Genomic DNA, 23,132 nt, shown 5'->3' with positions numbered 1-23,132 from the left:
TGTGCCTGGGATGTAATGAAACTAACCTACAGAATGGCAAGCCTTTTCTACATTTCAGTAAGCGAACTGGGCACATAGGAATTCCTGTCTACAAACAAACAACTTACACGTGGCCTGAAACATTTGCTGTTCTTGAAACTCCCTCAGGGCTATTTTATGAAACTGAAAAATAACAGTCTTGTTACTTTAGAGCCAGATTTGGGCTGTTTTTTTGTTTGTTTGTTTTTTAATCATAATGGTACCTAGTTTAACAGTCTTCCTTATTCATCATCCTTGATTCCTAACAAGTTTAGCTGTACATAAATATCAAAATTCCACTTTAATGGATGAACATGAGGGTTTTATATCGAATCAAAATTCCAAAAATAATTCTAAAGAGTTTTACGTAATTCATTAAAGAAATAAGGGTTCGCATCGAAAGGATGACCCTTATGTGTAAATGTGTGTGAGTGTGTGTGCATATGTCACACATATATTTTAGAGTTTATATAATTATACAATCAAATATATGATAGAGTTTCTGAATTATCAGTTACATTGCTTTAGAGCTGCTTTTTCCCATTTTTTAAATATTTTAGTTGTATTTGGACACAATACCTTTATTTTATTCATTTATTTTTATGTGGTGCTGAGGATCGAACCTAGCACTTCATACATGTTAGGCGAGTGCTCTACCCCTGAGCCACAACTCCATTCCCTCCCATGTTTTATTATTAGTACATTAATTTTTGGTCTAATTCCTAGGTCTTTGGTCCATTTTGAGTTGACTTTTGTTCAGGGTGAGAGATCAGAATTTAGTCTCATTCTTGGGGCTGGGGATGTGGCTCAAGCGGTAGCGTGCTCGCCTGGCATGCGTGCGGCCCGGGTTCGATACTCAGCACCACATACAAAGACGTTGTGTCCGCGGAAAACTAAAAATAAATAAATAAATATTTTAAAAAAAAAAAAAGAATTTAGTCTCATTCTTTCCTGTACCATTTTTTTAAAAAAGTTATCTTTTTACCAGTGTATGTTTTTGGCACCTTTATCAAGGATCAGATGATTGCCAGTACCATGAAGTTTTTTTTTTGTTTGTTTTCTTTTTTCTTGTTTGTTTGTTTTTTTACTACAGCATTGCAGTATAATTTGAATTTGAAGTCAGTTATTGTGCCTCTAGCATTGCTTTTTTTGCTTAGAATTGTTTTGGTTTTCTGCATCTTTTCCAAATGAAAATAGAACTGTTTTTTCTAGTTCTGTAAAGGATATCATTGGTATTTTGATGGGGAGTGCATTGAATCTTTATATTGTTTTTAGTAGTATGGCCATTTTAACAATATTAATACTGCCTATCTATGAAAGGGAGGGGGGGTCTTTTCATCTTATGTCTTCTTCATTTTCTTTCTTAACTGTTTTCTATAGAGATATTTTACTTCCTTGGTTAGTTTTATTCCTAGAGGTGTTTTGTTTGCTTTGTTTTGTTTTGTTGAGGCTATTGTGATTGGGATTTTTTTCCTTCTCAATAAATTGATGATTGGTGTATAAGAAAGCTATTGATTTTTTTTATACTTTGATTTTGTAACCTGCTACTTTGCTGAATTTATTAACTCAGTCTTCTAGTGAGGATTTTGGGGTTATCTATTATCATACCATCTATAAACAGTGAATTTTATTTCTTTTTTATTTTTACCTTTTTTATTTTCTTCTTTTTCCTAGTTGCTCTGACTAGAATTTTTAGTATTATGTTAAATGGGAGTGATGAGAGTGGACATTGTCATCTCATTCTAGATTTTAAAGGAAATGCTTCCTGTTTTTCCCTATTCCCCTGATGTTGGTTTTAGATTTGTTGTGTATATCCTTTATGATGTTGAAGCAGGTTCTTAATTTCTTCAGTGTTTTATCATGAATGGGTACTGACTTTTATTGAAGGCTTTCTCTGCATCTATTGAGAAGAGTATGATTTTTGTTTTTAATTCTGTTTATGTAGCGAATACATTTATTGATTTGCATATGTTAAATTATCCTTTCATCCCTGGGATAAAACCAACTTGACCGTTATGTGCAGTTTTCTTAATATGTTGCCAAATACAATTTGGTAATATTTAGTAAGAATTTTTGCGTCTGGGATAATAGACTGTAGTTCTCTTTCCCTGAAGTGTCTTTAACTGGTTTTGCTATGAGTGTGATACTGGCTTCATAGAGTCAATTTTTAATTTCATGGAATAACTTCAGGACCATTGGCATTAATTCTTCTTTAAAGCTCTAGTAGAATACAGCTAAAAATCTATCTGGTCTTGGGCTTTTCTTTGTTGGAAAGCCTTTTATTACTTCGTCTTCTCATGCTAGTTATTGATCTGTTTAGGTTTGCTATGTCCTTGATTCAGTTTTGGCAAGTCGTGAGTCTAGAATATATTCATTTCTTCTAGGTTTTCCAGCTCATTGGAGTATAGTTTTTTTTTTCTTTTCTTTTTTCTTTTTTTTTTTCTTGGCTGTTCAAAACATTACAAAGCTCTTGACATATCATATTTCATACATTAGATTCACTTGGGTTATGAACTCCCATTTTTATCCCAAATACAGATTGCAGAATCACATCGGTTACACATCCACATTTTTACATAATGCCATATTAGTGACTGTTGTATTCTGCTACCTTTCCTATCCTCTACTATCCTCCCTCCCCTCCCATCTTCTCTCTCTACCCCATCTACTGTAATTCATTTCTCTCCTTGTTTATTTTCCCATTCCCTTCACAACCTCTTATATGTAATTTTGTATAACAATGAGGGTCTCCCTCCATTTCCGTGCAATTTCCCTTTTCTCTCCCTTTCCCTCCCACCTCATGTCTCTGTTTAATGTTAATTTTTTCTTCCTGCTCTTCCTCCCTGCTCTATTCTTAGTTGCTCTCATTTTATCAAAGAAGACATTTGGTATTTGTTTTTTAGGGATTGGCTAGCTTCACTAAGCATAATCTGCTCTAGTGCCATCCATTTCCCTGCAAATTCCATGATTTTGTCATTTTTTAGTGCTGCGTAATAGTCCATGGTGTATAAATGCCACATTTTTTTTATCCATTCATCTACTGAAGGGCATCTGGGTTGGTTCCACAGTCTAGCAATTGTGAATTGTGCTGCTCTGAACATCGATGTGGCAGTATCCCTGTAGTATGCTCTTTTAAGGTCTTCAGGGAATAGTCTGAGAAGGGCAATAGCTGGGTCAGATGGTGGTTCCATTCCCAGCTTTCCCAGGAATCTCCATACTGCTTTCCAAATTGGCCGCACCAGTTTGCAGTCCCACCAGCAATGTACAAGAGTACCCTTTTCCCCACATCCTCGCCAGCACTTGTTGTTGTTGTTTGACTTCATAATGGCTGCCAATCTTACTGGAGTGAGATGGTATCTTAAGGTGGTTTTGATTTGCATTTCTCTGACTGCTAGAGATGGTGAGCATTTTTTCATGTACTTGTTGATTGATTGTATGTCCTCCTCTGAGAAGTGTCTGTTCAGGTCCTTGGCCCATTTGTTGATTGGGTTATTTGTTATCTTATTGTCTAATTTTTTGAGTTCTTTGTATACTCTGGATATTAGGGCTCTATCTGAAGTGTGAGGAGTAAAAATTTGTTCCCATGATGTAGGCTCCCTATTTACCCCTCTTATTGTTTCTCTTGCTGAGAAAAAACTTTTCAGTTTAAGTAAGTCCCATTTGTTGATTCTTGTTATTAACTCTTGTGCTATGGGTGTCCTATTAAGGAATTTGGAGCCCGACCCCACAATATGTAGATAGGAGCCAACTTTTTCTTCTATCAGACGCAGAGTCTCTGATTTGATATCTAGCTCCTTGATCCACTTTGAGTTAACTTTTGTGCATGGCGAGAGGAGGGGATTCAGTTTCATTTTGTTGCATATGGATTTCCAGTTTTCCCAACACCATTTGTTGAAGATGCTATCCTTCCTCCATTGCATGCTTTTAGCTCCTTTATCAAATATAAGATACTTGTAGCTTTGTGGATTAGTCTCTGTGTCCTCTATTCTGTACCATTGGTCCACCCGCCTGTTTTGGTACCAGTACCATGCTGTTTTTGTTACTATTGCTCTGTAATATAGTTTGAAATCTGGCATCGCTATACCACCTGACTCACACTTCCTGCTTAGAATTGCTTTTGCTATTCTGGGTCTTTTATTTTTCCATATGAATTTCATGATTGCTTTATCTATTTCTACAAGAAATGCCATTGGGATTTTGATTGGCATTGCATTAAACCTATAGAGAGCTTTTGGTAATATCGCCATTTTGATGATGTTAGTTCTGCCTATCCATGAACAGGGTATATTTTTCCATCTTCTAAGATCTTCTTCTACTTCTCTTTTTAGGGTTCTGTAGTTTTCATTGTATAAATCTTTCACCTCTTTTGTTAGGTTGATTCCCAAGTATTTTATCTTTTTTGAGGATATTGTGAATGGAGTGTTTTTCCTCATTTCCATTTCAGAAGTCTTGTTGCTGATATACAGGAATGCCTTTGATTTATGCGTGTTGATTTTATATCCTGCCACTTTGCTGAATTCATTTATTAGTTCTAGTAGTTTTTTTTGTAGACCCTTTTGGGTCTTCTAGGTATAGAATCATGTCGTCCGCAAATAGTGATAATTTAAGTTCTTCTTTTCCTATTTTTATGCCTTTAATTTCTTTCGTCTGTCTAATTGCTCTAGCCAGTGTTTCGAGAACTATATTGAATAGAAGAGGGTGATAGAGGGCATCCCTGTCTTGTTCCAGATTTTAGAGGGAATGCCTTCAATTTTTCTCCATTCAGAATGATGCTACCCTGAGGCTTAGCATAGATAGCTTTTACAGTGTCGAGGAAAGTTCCTGTTATCCCTAGTTTTTCTAATGTTTTGAACATAAAGGGATGCTGTACTTTGTCGAATGCTTTCTCTGCGTCTATCGAGATGATCATATGGTTCTTATCTTTAAGTCTATTGATGTGGTGAATAACATTTATTGATTTACGTATATTGAACCATCCTTGCATCCCAGGGATGAGTCCTACTTGATCATGGTGCACAATTTTTTTGATGTGCCTTTGTATCCGATTCGCCAGAATTTTATTGAGGATTTTTGCATCTAGGTTCATCAGAGATATTGGTCTGTAGTTTTCTTTCTTTGAGGTGTCTTTGTCTGGTTTCGGAATCAGGGTGATGTTGGCCTCATAGAATGAATTCGGCAGAGCTCCCTCTTTTTCTATTTCCTGAAATAACTTGAAAAGTATTGGTATTAATTCTTCTTTAAAGGTTTTGTAAAACTCCGCTGTATACCCATCCGGTCCTGGGCTTTTCTTGGTTGGTAGTCTTTTGTTGTTTCTTCTATTTCATCCATTGAAATTGGTCTGTTTAAATTGTGTGTATCCTCCTGACTCAGTCTGGGCAAATCATTTGGCTTTAAAAATTTATCGATGTCTTCACTATCTTCTATTTTATTGGAATATAGGTTTTTCAAAATAATTTCTAATTGTCTTCTGTATTTCTGTAGCATCTGTTGTGATATTGCCTTTTTCATCCTGTATGTTAGTAATTTGAGTTCTCTCTCTTCTCTTCATTAGCATGGCTAAGGGTCTGTCGATCTTATTTATTTTTTCGAAGAACCAACTTTTAGTTTTGTCAATTTTTTCAATAGTTTCTTTTGTTTCCATTTCGTTGATTTCCGCTCTGATTTTAATTATTTCTTGCCTTCTGCTACATTTGCTGTTGTTTTGCTCTTCCTTTTCTATGGCTTTGAGATGAAGTGTGAGCTCATTTATGTGTTGGTTTTTCCTTTTTTTGAGGAATGACCCTCCAGGCGATGAATTTCCCTCTTAAAACTGCTTTCATTGTGTCCCATAGATTCCTATATGTTGTGTCTGTATTTTCATTTATCTCTAAGAATTTTTTGATTTCCTCCTTTATGTCTTCTGTAACCCATTGATCATTCAGTAACATATTGTTCATTTTCCATGTGATGTAGGATTTTTCCTTCCTTCTTTTATCATTGATTTCCAGTTTCATTCCATTATGATGGAATAAAATGCATGGTATTATCTCCACCCCTTTATATTTACTGAGGGTTGCCCTATGGCATAATATATGGTCTAATTTTGAGACGGATCCATGTGCTGCTGAGAAAAAAGTATATCCACTTGATGATGGTTGATATATTCTATATATGTCAGTTAAGTCTACGTTATCGATTGTGATATTGAGTTCTATAGTTTCTTTATTCAACTTTTGTTTGGAGGATCTGTCCAATGGTGAGAGAGGTGTGTTGAAGTCACCCATAATTATTGTGTTGTGGTCTATTTGATTCTTGAACTTGAGTTGAATTTGTTTTATGAACGTTGCAGCACCATTATTTGGTGCATAAATATTGATAATTGTTATGTCTTGTTGGTGAATGGTTCCTTTTAACAGTATATAATGTCCTTCCTTATCCCTTTTGATTAACTTAGTCTTGAAGTCGATTTTATTCGATATGAGGATGGCCACCCCTGCTTGCTTACGAGGACTGTGTGTGTGGTATATTTTTTCCCAACCTTTCGCCTTCAGCCTGTGTATGTCTTTTCCAATCAGATGTGTCTCCTGGAGGCAACATATTGTTGGATTTGTTTTTTTAATCCATGTTACCAGCCTATGTCGCTTTATTGGAGAGTTTAAACCATTAACGTTTAGAGTTACTATCGATATATGGTTTGTACTGCCAGCCATGTTTGATTATCTTTTTTTTTTTTAATTTAGTTTGTTTCTCCATGATTAGCTTCCCCCCCTCCTCTGTCATTACGGAGGCACTTCCCACTGATGGTTTTGGTTATTGTTTTTCATTTCTTCCTCGTGTAGTGTTTTGCTCAAGACACTTTGCAATGCTGGTTTTCTGGCTGCAAATTCTTTTAGCTTTTGTTTATCATGAAAGATTTTTATTTTGTTGTCGTACCTGAAGTTTAATTTTGCTGGATACAGAATTCTTGGTTGGCATCCATTGTCTTTCAGTGTTTGAAATACATTGTTCCAGGATCTTCTCGCTGTCAGCATCTGTGATTAAAAATCCGTTGTTAACCTTATTGGTTTACCCCTGAATGTAATCTGCCTCCTTTCTTTTGTAGCTTTTAATATTTTCTCTTTATTCTGTATATTGGCTATGTTCATAACAATGTGTCTTGGCATTGGTCTACTGTTATTTTGTGTGCTCGGTGTCCTGTATGCATCTAAAATTTGTATATCCGTTTCCTTTTTTATTTCTGGAAATTTTTCTCTAATTATTTCATTCAGCAGGTTACTCATTCCCTTGGTTTGAATCTCTGTACCTTCCTCTATCCCGATGACTCGTAAGTTTGGTTTTTTTATGTTATCCCATATCTCTTGGATGTTTTTCTCGTGATTTTTTACCAGCCTTTCTGAGTTGGCTAGACTCTTTTCAAGATGATATATTTTGTCTTCATTATCTGACGTTCTGGCTTCTACTTGCTCCACTCTGTTAGTGATACTCTCAATTGAGTTTTTAATTTGGTTTATCGTTTCCTTCATTTCTAGAATTATTGTTTGATTTTTTTTTATAATCTGTATCTCCTGATAAAGATGCTTAATTTCTTCTTCTTTTATCTGTTTATGTAATTCATTTTCAATGTGTTCTTTCACTGTTTGGATTTGCTGTCTCGTATCCTCTTTAAGGTTCCATTCCATCTGTCTAAGGTATTCCTTGAGTTCTTTATATGACCATTTTTCTGGTGACTCTAGGTCCTCCTGAATATTTAGGCTGTCCTTCATTGTTTGTACTCCTTTTCTTCCTTGCTTTTTTATGCTGCTCATGTTACTTCTTGTTCTGTTTGACTGCTGAGTTACTGTTTACTCTTATAAATTTATTTGATGCTTGGGAGGAAAGATACTAGAAGGGAAGGGAAGAAGTCACTAAAGAGAATAAGAGTAGGCAGGTAGAATTCAAGGAAGGGGAATAAGAAAATTGAAATGAAAAGACAAAAAAAATAGAAAATAAAGAAAGAAAAAAAATTTTTTTAAATAATAATGATAATAAAAATGAAAATTAAATTTTAAAAAAATAATAACAGTAATAAAATTAAAAATTAAAAACATTTTTAAAAAAAGTTAAAGAACAACAACAAAAAAAATGAAAATGAAAGAAAAAAAACTTCTCTTCCAATAGGTGAAGCAGTGCCCACTGGGCCAAGCTTCTCCTCTCAATAGGTGGGAACCATCACTGTGCAGCAGCTCTTCCTCCCAGACTGGGCGGGTCTCCAATCCTGAGTGTTTAGGGCCTTCTCTTGTTTTTCTTAGAGCCAGGCCCCGCTCACCTGTGACGCTCACCACAATACTGGCTACACGCCAGGTCTGCTGCTCCTGGGAGCCCTGTGTTCATGAACGCCTGGGCACACTCTCCCTGTTTGCCTCCCTCAGACCCTAAGTTTGTAGAGCTTGGGGCTGAGAACCCCCAGCGAATTTGCTTGCCCTCCGGTAGCCACGCCCCCGGTAGCTGGTGCAAGGGATCTCAGTTGTCAGCACTGATGGGAGCCGTAGCCGGGAGTTCCACGCCGCATGTCCGGCGCCACTCCTGATTCCCTCGGTCTGGCTATTGAGATCACAGGAGAGCTAGGAGGGGCCCTTAAGGTTTCCCTGCTGTGTGGAGAGGGATGGCTAGGGGATTACACACCTGTCGCCGCTGGTTTCAATGAAGTCATCTCCTCCGCCCGTGACGTCAGTTCTCTGCTATGGTGGTATCCCATGCAAATGGTGACCCTTCGTTTTCTTTTCCGGGTGACCAATGCAATGGGTGGGTCCTGACTGTCTCTCCCAAGCCCCGTTTCAATCCTGTGGCCACTGCCTATGAAGGCTCGGTTGGCTTTTACCCCTGCAAGTTTAGAAGAGCCGACCAGTTATTTCAGCGGGATTGTTAGTGCTGAGTCACGAGAAGCAGGTGAACCGGAACTTGAATGCAGCCGATCCGAGCTCGGTGTGTGTTCTGAGAGGCCCAAACTGTTGGCCCCAGATCCACGTCAGCTCAGCATTGCCTAGTGATCCTGAGCAAACAACATTTAGACAGTTTACGACTCCCTATGCCCACGCAGCTGGAGAAGTCAGAGACTTGATCCGCCATGTTGGAGTATAGTTTTTTATATAGTCCCTAATGATCCTCTGGATTTCTGTGATGTCTGTGGTGATTTTTCCTTTTTCATCTCTAATGTTGTTAATTTGGGTCTTCTCTGTTTTGGGGTTAGTTTGGCTAAGGGTATATCTTTTCAAAGAACCAACTGTTTGTTTCATTGATGCTTTGGGTTTGTTTTTTTATTATTTTCAAGTTCATTGATTTTGATTATTGCTTTCCTTATACGTTATGGAATTGGTTTGGTCTTATTTTTAAAGGCCTTGAGGTGCATTGGGTTTACTTGAGATCTTTCTGATTTCCTTATATACTGGAGGAAGTATGAACTTTATGCTGATAAATTGGACTGTTGAAATTTATAATTGCTTCAATGCAATGTTTTTAGTGCTGGGGATTGAACACAGGGGTGTCTTACCACTGAGCTATATCCCAACCCTTTTTATTTTTTTAGACAGGGTCTCTCTGTGTTGCTTAGGGTCTTGCTGAATTGCTGAGGCTGGCCTCAAATTTGCAGTATTCCTGCCTCAGCGTCCTGAGTCACTGGGGTTATAGGCATGCATCACAGCACCTGGCTCAACTCCATATTTGTCTCTCGCAGCTTTATTCCTTTGGTGTGGAAACTGGAAAACTCAAGTTAGCTTGTTTGCCAAACATACAAGGCACCTTCTTTATATCATTGCACAACATGTAACAGATGTCTGATAAAAATGGACCATCACCACCCTTGGATCAATAACTGTTGTGGTTACCAAAATCATGCTTTGTTCATACTTTTTTTTTTCTTTGAGCACCACTGTGTTTTATTCATGCTGCTTTCATTTTTGTTATGACTGTGTACATTCAGCTTATAATTGGCTGTCCTTTGAGTGGAACACAGTAAAGATTGATATGAATGCAGCCCAGAGACATCCTCTTCCAGTTGTTCCCTTCGAATTAGTTGCATTTGCTGCCACCTTGTTTGCCTTGGGATTAACTTTAGAAACAACCATAGCTATTAGGATTGTGGTTTTTATCCACGTGAAAAAAAAATTAGAAACAAAACATTTTGAATCATGGACTGAAGAAAAGGCTAAAGATCAAATTCAATATTACCACCTAGATGCAGTCTTGTGTTTTCCCCTATGATGTGGAAAGTAGTTGGAAGAACTTTAAAAAGGTATTTACATAGTCAAGGGTCCCAGAAAATGAATTGGAGTGGCCAATAAGAGAAGACTGTTGCCACTACAGTTTAATAATAGAACAGTGGAAACAAAAAGCATATGAGAGGGTCAGAAGTGTTTGCTATAAAGTCATAGAAGATTATAGTCATGCCTACTGTCCATTGAATAAAGGAAACAAAATCATCATAATCTTTTACACTGAGAACCCTCAAATACAGCTACAAAAAAAGGGGAGTTCATTTTAGCCACAAGAAGGTTATGATGCTGCTTATGTGGAGACAGAATTCTGGGTGATTCCTTTGTAGATGTTCCAAGAATAGTAGTTCTTCCAACTACTTTCCACATCATAGGGGAAAACAAAAGACTGCATCTAGTTGGTAATATTGAATTTGATCTTTAGCCTTTTCTTCAGTCCATGATTCAAAATGTTTTGATATAACTGAGTTCCCTTCCCACCAGTATAAAGTAGAATGGCATAGGAAATACTGTAGATTGGGGGTTCATCCACATATGCCATATTGATGCAATCACAGTGGCCACCTGTGCAAAAATCTGAGGTGGAATTTCTGGTGGCTGGGGTTTAGGTCTAATCAAACCTTAGGAACTTTGTTGGGTGGCATCTGCTATGGAACGATTAGATTAACATATCTCTCCATCCCTCCTGTTGCCAATCTGTCAGGAGTCTAGATTTCAGGAGTCTTCCAAGAATTTTACTCACAGGGCAGGAGAGCCAATCCTCCACATACTTTTCCACCTACAAACACAGCCTTCCCAGGCTTAGTCTCTGAATGTATGTATCCAGGCCCACCTCTTAAGTTTCCCAATCTTCTTGAGCTGTTCATGTGAGCCACCAGACTCAAAGGCAAGTTGTACTCCCCTCCATTTTTTCTAACTTTAATCCTCCTGAGTAGTTTTCCCTATACCTATTTCACTCAGATTGTTCTAGGTACACCCTAGGCCACAATGTAGATGCTTGTGGAGACAGATGTTTGCTGTGATTACCTAGCTTCCGAGCAGCAGCTGCATGCATGCATACATGGCCACCTCATGATGGCTCCCACCTCAACTCTCTTCTTACCACTTGAGAAATGTGTGCACAGACACCAATTGGCTGCGTAGCCTCTAGATCAGCTAAATTTATGCTACTTTTCTGATGTACAGGTTTTTCGTGCTTAATTTGTCCATTGTTTCTATCTCTGTGTTATCTCTCCTTTCTGTGATGAGTTAGTGTCGCTGCTCCTGCAGCTAACTTGGCTCCAGTATACTCTCTTATTCTTTGTTCGGTGCACACAAACTTTTGACTCTCTAAAAGACTCTGACTGCCCTTTCTACCTTGCTGAGAAGCAGTACTCCTGCTGCTTGAATCCCAAGCCATAGAGCAAGTGGAAACTCAGCCTTCCTTTAATCTGCCATCTTGAATCTCCTTGAGTTCCTTTCCATTTGTTTTTAGATAACCTCAGTGTCATTTTTTAATTTATTATTTATTTTTCAAACTGGGGGTTGAACCCAGGGCTCTTCAGATGTTAAGCAGGTGCTCTACTACCAAGCTACACCCCCAACCCTTTGTTTTTGTTATGTTTAATTGGAACAGGATCTCACTGAGTTTCCTGGGTTTGCCTAGAATTTGGAATCCTCCTGCTCAGCTTCCTACATAGCTGGAATTACAAGCATGTACCACTGCACCGAAATGAATACTTCAGTTATCTTTTATTTATTTATTTTTTTTAGTTGTAAGTAGACACAGTACCTTTATTTTATTTAATTCTTTTATGCAGTGCTGAAGATCAAACCCAGTGCCTCATACATGCTAGACAAGTACTCTACCATTGAACTATTAAAATATTTTTTTTTTTATAAATAAAAATGAAGACCTTTTTTGTTTCCTCCATACCATTTTTACTCTCTTTCTACCCTTCTTGGTTTTCTAATTCAAGATCATTGAGTTCTAATCTTTGTTTCTTACAGGGGGTTTTTTTGTTTGTTTGTTTTGTTTAAATATCCTTTCTTGAGCTTCCTGAGACATTATATTTACTCTGTGTTCTTGAGGAGTGGTAATATTGCCATCATCATATGCTTAACACTACTAAGAGTTTAGTCCTGTTGTTTAGAGTAGAGTAAATGGTGCCATAAATAGTGGCTATTTTAAAATTTTTCAGGCATACTGATCATTCTGATATACTTTAGAGTTATTCACATTGAAGGATGGAGATTCTTGTATGTACATTTCATTGGTATTTTTATACTTCCGTGAATATCATTCAAATGACAGATTTTTATAGTATAGATATGGTTGTGATATTTGCATTAATCAAGGGTTAGAAAAATTGTCATTTTTGTAGCTCAGTGGTAGAGCACTTGCCTCGTATGAGTGAGGCACTGGGTTTGATCCTCAGCTCCACATAAAAATAAATAAATAAAGATTTTTTTTATGCAGGGTTTAGAATTTTCATTATGTTGTTACTATATATAGGTGCCTGGAATACTTATTAAGAAATGATGCAAATCCAGGGATCCGGGACAAGCAAGGATACAATGCAGTTCATTATTCAGCTGCTTATGGTCACCGTCTGTGTCTGCAACTGGTAAGATTTCTCAGTTGTTATTAAAGGAATAATATGAGCTTATGGTCTAGTTACATAATGAAAAGAGAAAAGAGAATGAGAATAAATGATTCAAGAAACAAACTTTCTTTTGCTTTTTAAAATTTTCAGAATCCATGTAACTCTTAAAATTCATCTTTGCCTTCTTAGTAAGTTATCACTCATTCTCTTCCTTTTCAAAAAGCAAGGTGAAAGGATAAAATTAAGTCTCTGGTGAGGATTTGGGCAGAGTGCCACACACCTATACTCTTATCTACTCAGGGAGCTGAGGCAGAAGGAGCACTTGAGTCCAGATGTTTGGATTCAGCCTGGGCAACATAGCAAAACCCCCAACTCAAAAATAGCAAATCTCTAGGCTTTTTAGGTTTCCGGTATGTGTGTTAAGAATTGTGTACAAAGTGAAATGTCTGTACTGATTGTCAATACAGCCAAATTCTCAATCTCAAACACGAAAAAAAAGCAAATCTCTGGAAAAGTCTACTTACATCCTTACCTTATATTACCTCACATGTGTGTCTCCATCATTTATAAATGTTTTCTGTAAGCTTCTAAAAAATTAACCATGTCTCATGTGAGAAATAAAAGCTCCAGTGAGAGAAAGCGCTTTACCCACTTATTCTTAGGAAATTCTGAAAGGCTGTTTCCTTTCACAATACCTCTTAATAAGGGAGACTCTCCTCTGCCAAAGAAATTTTCATTTCCACTGTGGTTTATCCTGGAACATGTACCATTCACCTCACCCCACTTTGCCAAAAAAAAAAAAAAAAAAGCTAAGGGATAAGTTAAAATGTACTCCTGTGTAACAGATGCTTCAGGTTAAAGGTTCCTTTACATAGACTTATAATTCAGATTACATTAAACTTTGCTTCCCTTCAAGAGGCAATAAAATTGAAGGAGAGAGGATATAAAAGAAAATCAAGGTTAATATATCTTTAACCATTTAGAATACTGAACAAAAATACCACATATTTTTTAGGTTATGGATCTTTAGACTAAATTCTTAGACGTACATATGTAAATTTGTGATCTATTTATAATTGTTTACTAAAAAGGTTTAATCTTTTAGACTCAAAGAAAATATGGTTTTAGAACAGAAGTTTAAAATGCCCTGTGTAAATAGAGACTTCATATAAATATATTTCATAAACTAAATATTTTGTTTTTTAACCTTTATTTCAGATTGCGAGTGAAACTCCTTTAGATGTTGTAAGTATTAGTTGATTCTCCCCTACCATTCTGAATGTTGTATTTCTTTGCCTTCATTAGAATTGAAGCTGAAGATGTATTCACATATCCCTGAGAACAAAGATAGTGGCAGAAATTATATATATGGGGGAATGGAGATATTTACTGGTGGAAGGTAAATAATATTTCCCCAAAGTCTTGGTTTTACAGCCTTCCTCAAAGATCTTAGTATGTGGTCCTTACCATACTTTTGTAATAATCCTATTCTATTAGCTTACTGAATTGTGGATTTGAACAGGGTGGTGGGAGCAATAATTGCTATAATTTCATTCCTGACATTAAAAACACCCCTTCTTTTTCAGTTAATGGAAACCTCAGGGACAGACATGCTGAGTGATTCCGATAACAGAGCAACAATAAGCCCTTTACACTTGGCTGTGAGTACTACCTTCACAGCCAATTTGATGGCTGCTTTACTGAAATATCTAATATCTGTTTATGTTGACTCAACTAGTGCCCTAAACTTTTTGGTTCATGTAGTAGTTTTCATGCAGTTAAAACTTTAAGAACTTTTTTAATCTAGAGAATTCTTTACTTAAATGTTTTTAATTTGCTGCTTGCTTCTTTCTTTCTCCCTCTCCCTATCCCTCTCATTCTCACTCTCACTCTCCCCTCCCCCTCCCCCTCCCCCTTCTTTTTCTCCCCCTCCCAAGCTTCTCCCCAGGGACTACTCTAAAATAAAAAGAATATGCCTGTGACATAAACTTTCAAATGCTGTCCTGGTAGAAGGACTTCTAACTTGCTAAGCAGATGATATACACAAATAAACAAAAATTCTATGGTATTTCTACAGTTTTTTGCTTACTTTGTGATCTTGGGGTTCTAACTGGTTATGTGTTCAGTGATACTTAAGTTATTCACACCATAGGATTTGACAACATGATCTATAATGTCCATTCCACTTTAAAGATTGCTCTGAATTTTCCTCTCAATATCAGTCACTAACAGAAAGTTAGGGAAGAATTTCACCAAAAAAAATTTTAGTCAAATATGGGAATGAATTACCTTAGGAAAATCTGGTGGGAGGTGGGGTGTGGATACTGGGTGTTGAACTCGGGCACTGAACCACATCCCGAGCCCTATTTTGTATTTTATTTGGAAACAGGGTCTCACAGAGTTGCTTAGCGCCTGGCTTTTGCTAATGCTGGCTTTGAACTTTCGAGCTACAGTACCTTAAGAAATTTTAAGTAAAGCCCAATCTAGCTTTTTCTTTGAGGTTTTTGTATTATCGTTGCTTTTCTTGGCTGGTGCTGGGGATTGAACCCAGTGCCTCATAAAAGCTAGGCAAGTGTTTTACCACCCAGATACCTCCCCAGGAAAAAAGAATTTATTTTTTAAACTAAGTATATTATAGTTGATTGGGTGTGGGGGATCTTTTTGATAATTAGGAGACAAGGATACTATCACTAGCTATTGTGACACGTCTCATGTTAAATGTACTAAAATGCTTTTTAGGATATATGACTTAATGGGGATCACTACAAGTTCAGTGACCCATTTGTTTCTTTTCATGTGTGTTGTTAGTTTTCATCTAAATGTTCTTATATATGTTCTAACACTGACACACTGAATTTTCTGCTTTCTGTCCCAATGTACTATGAAATAAATTTATGAATATTTCATATCCATATGAAATATTTTTATATTCATATGAAATTGTATAGAATTATGGAAGTAGTAATTCCTGTTATGGTCTAAATAAGAAGGCATATTAAAGCTTTTTATTCCTTATCATTTGAGTCCTTGGAAACACTTATCACCTCTACCAAACGTGAAGAATAAATAATCCTGAAAAGGTAAAACCAGTGTAGAGAAAGTAGCCATTGGTGTCAAGAAATGACAAGGCAATTCTTTTATCAATTTGTAGGATTCTCTTATTAGTTTAATGATGTTATTTCCTTTGAAATTTCACATTTTTCTTTTCCGCCCTTCCCTGTATGCCCCACCAACTTGGCAAGTTTCTCTTTTTGTGCTTGTAGGTGAATGCTATGTTCTGCATTAAATAGTGGGTGCTCCCTCACTCTCACTTTGTCTCCCCTCCACCCCTGTCTCATTTATTGTTTTTTGGTGGTAGTTGGGTTTGGTTTGGTACTGGGGATTAAACCCATGGGCAATTTACCACTGAGTTCCAAGCCCTTATTATTTTGAGACAAGGTCTTACTAGGTTGCCACTAATTTACCTAGGCTGACATTGAACATGGAATTCTCCTGCTTCAGCTTCTTGAGTCTCTGGGATTATAAGCATGCAGTGACTCATTATTGATTGGTTTTATGGGGTGGGGGCGCACGCATATATGATTTTTTTGTTGTTGTCATTGTTTTCATTTGTTTTGCGAGGGTTGTTTGGTTTTTAATCAAGGGTTTTGTTTTGTTTGTGGTGGTAAGACAACAAAAAATAATATAAAGTTTATGGGGTTTTTTTGTTGGTTATTTTTTGGTACTAGGGATTGAACCCAGGGATGCTGAACCATTGAGCTACATACATCCCCAGCCCTTTTTATTTTTTATTTTGAAGCAGTGTCTCACTAAGTTGCTAAGGCAAGCTTTGAACTTGGGATCCTCCTCCCTTCTTCAGCCTCCCCAGTTGCTGGAATTACAGGCATGCACTACTATGCCCAGCACAATGTTATGTCTTAGAGTAGAGTTTTAGTGTTAAATATTTTCACGTTGAGAGTTAAATACTTTCGCATTGTTATGCATCCAGTCTCCCAGTTTCAATTTCTTACCTTGCAAAACTGAACACTGTATATAGTCATTAAACAATAGCTCCCTATTCCCCCTCCCTGTAGTTGTCCTATGATTTTGACTAATCTAATCTAGAAAACCCATGTAAGTTGAATCCTAAAAATACTGAATCCAGTATTTTTTGTAACTGGTTTATTTCACTTAATATACCATCCTCCTCAAGATTTATCCATCTTGTGGATCTGGGGTTGTAGCTCAATGGTAGAGCACTTGCTTCACACATGGGAGGCACTGGATTCCATCCGGAGCATGACATATAAAATAAAAGTATTATCTATCTAAACTAAAAAAGAAAGAAAGAAAAACAAAAGATTTATTCATGTTGTAACAATGGCCAGGATTTTTTACATATTTAAGACTAAACAATACCCCATTGCATGTATATACATTTTGTTTATACATTCCTATATCACTGTACACTTAGGTTGTTTCCATCTCTTGGCTATCTAAATAAGTACTACTGTGAACATGTATGTGCTAGATAGTGTTTTAAGCTGAAACAGTAGCAGTTTTATAATTTACTAATTAGGCTGAATGAAATGTGATTATACTACCACCTTTGCATTTCATGTCTAACCCTAAGACATCCTCAAAAATTAGTTGTATTATTTTTCACGCTAACCTCCCATTTGAGCTACTGATACAGTTAAAACACTAACCTGAGGTTACAGAAACTAATCTTGATTCCTAACTTTGTTGGTACCAAACATATACATTCTTTTTCCCAATCCTTTGTGAGGATGTGATGGAGGGCAACAACCCTATGACCAAAGCCTCATAACTCTTATTTTCTCTTTTTATACTTTCTTCTTACACATTCAGCAGTGTTCCTCAAAGTTCATTCTTTCGGTAATGTAATTTCAGTGATTGGGTGTTGATGAAAAAAACTGGTGTGATAATAGAACAATAGTGTTCTGTGATGTACAGTCACTTTAATCTTTGAGGTAGTCAAGCTTATGTCATTGAACTTCCTACACAGAACCATCAAAGAGATCACTTAGACCCAGAGCAACTTCATCTCTTGCTGGTACTTTCTAATATTCTGTATAAGAAATAGCTTTGTAGTCTTTTAAAGCTTATTATTGTCTAATGTCCTGCTCAACATCCAGTCCATTGTAAGTGTTGAGTACACATGTTGGCTTTTTAAATGAATTATTAAGAAAGCCCCCTATTATACTATATAAAGAAGAGACTTAAGCCAGTGTGTCACATGCAAGCCCAGCTACTCTGGAAGCTGAGGTAAGTGGATTATAAGTTCAAGGCCAGCCTCAGCAACTTAGTGAGACCCTATATCAAAATTTAAAAGAAAAAGGGCTAAAAGTGTAACTCATTGGTACAGTGTGTTCAACCTCCGGTACTGGATTGAGGAAAGAAGGGAGGGGGGAACCTTCAGTCTGACAGTCTTCATATATAACTCTTATATAGCTAGGACAATGCCTGGCACAAGGCAGATGTTTGAGCGGAGCTTGATTAAGTATTTTTGTGCTAAAAGAAAAGTTTATTTTTGAACTATGGCACATTATGGGATGGAATGGTCATTGATTAAGAATACTTTTTTGGAACCATAGACTTTAATTAATTAAATTTTTGTTAATTGCAGAATACCTGTTTCTAATCAACACTATAGTGTGCTGTGTTGATTATTTTTAAAAATGTATAGTTAATTTTCTGAATTCTCAGTATAGAAGTTTGTATATCTCAAATATAATAATGATGTGAAGACAACTTTGCTTACTTTACATTTTTCTAAAGTGTTTGGTCTTGAGGTTACAGCTCATTGGCAGTCAAGCAGTAAAGAAAAAAAGAAAAGAATGTAGAAAGTCTAAATATGTGAATTTTATTGTTTTTTAAATATGTATTTTTATTGACTTACTTTTTTTTATTTCTAGGCGTATCATGGTCACCATCAAGCACTGGAAGTGTTGGTACAGTCTTTGTTAGATCTTGATGTGAGAAATAGTAGTGGAAGAACTCCCTTAGATCTTGCAGCATTTAAGGGCCATGTTGAGTGTGTGGATGTACTCATTAATCAGGGAGCCTCAATCTTAGTAAAAGATTACATTTTGAAGCGAACACCTATACATGCAGCAGGTATGCCAAATTCTATGCTATTCACCTAATGTTCTTTTTCAGTTTCTGGTATATAATATTCCTGATATATATCTTGATTTTTTTTAACTTAAAATGGTCAAATGATTGTATTTTCAGAGGAAAACCAACAGCAAGACTAATTTTTTTAAAAAACTCAATATGTGCCTTAGAAATTAGATTTATGTAATAATCTACCTTGTGAAATATTTTATCACAAAACAGTACAGTATTTCTTTTTTTACCTTCTGATGGGAACTATTTCAGATTGGTTTGTGCTTTCATTTAACAGTTGATAAACATTTTTAGTTATTTTTATCATTATACAGCAAATTTATAGAGCATCTACTTTATGCAAGAACTACTCTAAGTTGTAATTTTGTTATTTTCAAATGTAAAAAATGCTAAAATCTGTAAGTCATTCAGATAATTTGGTGCCAGAATGTATCACTAAAAGATGCAGATTCACAACTCTGAAGGAATTCACAACTCTCTAAGACACTTGTGTTTATTTTAAATAGCCAAGAGTAATACAATTGAAGAAATCTTTTACTGAAATCCAACTAGACTGCCTTTATATTATTAGATTAATGCCACTAAGTCTTGAATTTTGCATATTTAACTTATTTTCAAGGCTGCATGTTTTCTTTGAGCTACTTCTACTTGCCTGTTTTATGCATTTGGACATATAAAAATATTCTTTATAGATGTGTCGTTTTTCTTATATACACACACACACATGTATATGTACACAGCATTTGGAATTCTTTCAACTATGAATAACAGGGTACCCAACTGAAAGTGACTAGTGACAGGGGTTTAGTCGTCTCTCACATAAAATAATCCAGAGGCAGATGCAGTTCAGAATTGGTTGATTCCACAGTGATGTCAGACTGCCACCAGATTCTCTGTTACTCCTCTTGTCTTTGTATTTATGTTGCAGGATGCTGGCTATTTCTTTACCAGGGTCACATCCTAAATCATGAAAGAAGGGGGCTTTCCATTATCCAGAGTTAAAAAGGGTTTCTTAGAAGCCTTCTAGGCCTCTCAACTTCACAGTGGTCAAATTGGGAAGTAGTACTCATCTTGCAACTGATCACTATCAGAGGATATTGGGGTTCTTGTGATTGACTTGGTCTAATGTAATTTACTTCATTTTGGCCATTGACTGGAGGCAGTTCAACCTTCTCTTACTTAGAGCTAAGTGCAGTGAACATTCTATTAGTATGGCACATGTTGAAGAATAGGTGCTGGTAGGCAGCCTGCCTTCTCTGATCAGGAATTCATATCTGTTCAGCTTTAATAACAAGAGCAAGTAGAAACCTACTTTGTACATGTAATTTTCCTTCTTATGTATTGAATTCAGTGAAATTATCCCAATGTTACATTATAGACTTTTTTTTTTTTTTTTTTAATAGCGGGGATCAAACCCAGGGTCCCAGTCATGCTAGGCAGGCATGCTACCACTGAGCTACGTATTCAACCCCCAAAGTTACATTCTAAATGTATTTACTGAAATTTTTAAATTTCACTTTACAGCAACAAATGGTCATTCAGAGTGTTTACGGCTGTTAATAGGAAATGCAGAACCACAGAATGCAGTAGATATCCAAGATGGAAATGGACAGTAAGTTTCAATAATTTTTAAATTACTTTTAAGGTGTTTGTTATTCTACATACCTTGGTAAGTCTGTCATAGTAATGTAACTGAGTAAATCAAATAATAGTTTTTAATGTAAGGATACTTACAGTTACACCCAACAAGGCATATTTAGAAAACAGGCCAACACATTATTATTGTTGTTGTTGTTGTTTTTAAATATAGTACAGTCTTAAGTGATAGCACTAAAACTGTTCTATTGTTGCTCAGGACACCTCTCATGCTGTCTGTGCTCAATGGGCATACAGACTGTGTGTACTCACTGCTGAACAAAGGAGCAAATGTAGATGCCAAAGATAAATGGGGAAGGACAGCATTGCATAGAGGGGTAAGCCATCTGTTTTCTTTGCAAAAAAAAACCTCTTATGACCTCATATTACCTAGAACTAAACCAGAGTGTGTTTATTTTCTTTATTAAATTTCTATCAAACAATAAGTGCTGGAGTTTCTTAATTAAATTTTTAAATACTAATTTGGAATACTTATAATATGTAACAATCTAGAGAACAATAATGTTGTAACAACATTTGTTGTAACAACATTTTAAATACCTAAAACCTTGAATAAAATTAATATGTTTTTGGCATTTTTCCATTATCTTGACTATTTTCTTAGACTTTTATCTTCATCTTTTTACCTTGGAATTATTATTTTCATTGACTTACAGGTATCTCCTCTGTTCTTGTTTTTCATATTACTAGTACTTTATAACAGAATTACTACTTTACCTGAATTTTTAAACCACTTCTAATAAAAATATACTGAATTATTTGGAATATAATAAGTGGCCCTAGTTAGCAGGAAAATATGAGGAGTATGGACTTCAAAACTTTTAAATTAACTAAAGTTGCCATATAGCATCCAGCATAATACATTTGACTACAAGTAAATTGTTTTTCTTTTAGGCAGTTACAGGCCATGAAGAATGTGTAGATGCATTACTTCAACATGGTGCTAAGTGTTTACTACGGGATAGCAGGGGTCGGACACCTATACACTTGTCAGCTGCCTGTGGACACATTGGTGTTCTTGGAGCCCTTTTGCAGTCAGCAGCATCTATGGATGCAAATCCAGCCATAGCAGACAATCATGGATATACAGCACTTCACTGGGCTTGCTACAATGGTTAAGTAATAGATAAAAATTGAATTAAGTGCCTATTGTTTATTGCATAGAGACAGTTAACTATAATACATTCTGATATTAATATATTTGTAAACTTAAAATTTAAGTTTAGTAGGAAGCCTGGGAACAATCAGATATAGCTACGTCCTATCCTTTATCATACTAAAAGCCAGGATAGCAGTTATCAAAGTTCTTTGAGATAAGCAATGATAGCTTTTAAAAAATTGTTCTTAGTCCTTCAATAATTTGCATTTTAAGGGGTTTTATATATTTCCTGTGTCTTTTGTATAGTATGTTTGTATTTTTATTATGTACTTTTACTTTCTAAATGTTCTTATATTAGTAAAAAATTAGGAAAGTGGGGAAAACAATGAAATGCATCACATTCCAAATTGAAATCTATGTATGTTTCCTGAGCACATCAAAAGATAAAATCCTTATAATCACTAACATGAATGCTCAATGTTTTAACGCAATAAAACTCTAGAAGATGTTAGAAACTTTCATAGGTTAACTTTTCTACATTATTAGAACAGAATATGTCTAGCTTTCTAGAGACTCAGTCATAGTCGTCTCTTTTATAGATAAACCCACAAAAGGTCGTTCAGGGTAGCAGAAGCTATTTTTGAGATATTAATGTTAAATATGGAGTTTGGAACCAGGTGCAGTGACATATACCTTATACTCCAAGCAGCTCAGGAGGATGAGGCAGAAGGATCACAAGTTCAATGTCAGCCTTAGCAACTTAGCAAGGCCCTATGCAACTTAGGGAGATCCTGTTTTCAAAATTTAAAAAAACGAACTGGGGATGGAACTTAGTGACAGAGTAATCCTGGGTTCAACACCCATTACCAAAAAATTGTTCTCAAAAAGGAGTTTAGCTTATAAAAATGTTCACTAAAATAATTTACATTGTGAAGTTTATTGGTTTTTTTTCCTTGTATAGACCATAGATTTGATCATCTTAGAAAACATTCAGATTTATTACATACAGTGTGATCATCAGTCCTATCAAAATTTGGGCTTAAGCCTTTGCAGGTAGAGAAGTTTTTAAAACTTGTTAGGAATTTCACTTATAACATTGAGATTAATGTTAGTTGTGACAGCATGTCCACAAAGCTCTAATTCAAGTATTGCATCTGTTCTGAAATCAGCTGAATATGTTCACCAAATAATTGAGGTTTTCCCTGCCTGTAATCTGCAGCCTTGTGGTTTTTACTGTGAGAGCCATTATGACAATGCCACTGAATTATTGTAAAAGGAAAAATCTGAATCTTTAAAATTACAGTTTAAGTAAATGTTCATAGGATTTCCTAGATTCCATTTTTATACCAATTCTTGTGCTAGACTTGAAAGTTTCATTCTTTCACTGTCAGAAATTTTTAGATTCTTCTCTTTTTG

General features: G+C 36.0%; 1 protein-coding gene and 1 pseudogene across 8 annotated transcripts in view; both read left to right on the top strand.

Moving 5' to 3' along the window:
• The window catches only part of Ankrd28 (ankyrin repeat domain 28), a 176,469-nt gene that overhangs the window by 133,245 nt on the left and 20,092 nt on the right, over positions 1-23,132 (top strand). For all 8 annotated transcript variants that reach the window (XR_003300762.2, XM_026388531.2, XM_026388533.2 and 5 more), the window contains 7 exons: positions 12,739-12,850; positions 14,048-14,074; positions 14,416-14,490; positions 18,748-18,949; positions 20,486-20,573; positions 20,817-20,934; positions 21,512-21,731. Coding sequence is in view for 7 of the 8 variants with exons in the window: in XM_026388531.2 (XP_026244316.1) it covers positions 12,739-12,850; positions 14,048-14,074; positions 14,416-14,490; positions 18,748-18,949; positions 20,486-20,573; positions 20,817-20,934; positions 21,512-21,731 (842 nt within the window). In the remaining variant the exon portion in view is untranslated. The remainder of the gene's footprint in view (positions 1-12,738; positions 12,851-14,047; positions 14,075-14,415; positions 14,491-18,747; positions 18,950-20,485; positions 20,574-20,816; positions 20,935-21,511; positions 21,732-23,132) is intronic.
• On the top strand, positions 8,544-10,668 carry LOC113182608 (palmitoyltransferase ZDHHC6-like; annotated as a pseudogene).

The sequence above is a fragment of the Urocitellus parryii genome, chromosome 3, assembly GCF_045843805.1.
Source record: "Urocitellus parryii isolate mUroPar1 chromosome 3, mUroPar1.hap1, whole genome shotgun sequence".
NCBI lineage: Eukaryota > Metazoa > Chordata > Mammalia > Rodentia > Sciuridae > Urocitellus > Urocitellus parryii.
Note: the sequence above shows the minus strand (reverse complement) of the source record. Positions and strands in the feature narration are given on the sequence as shown.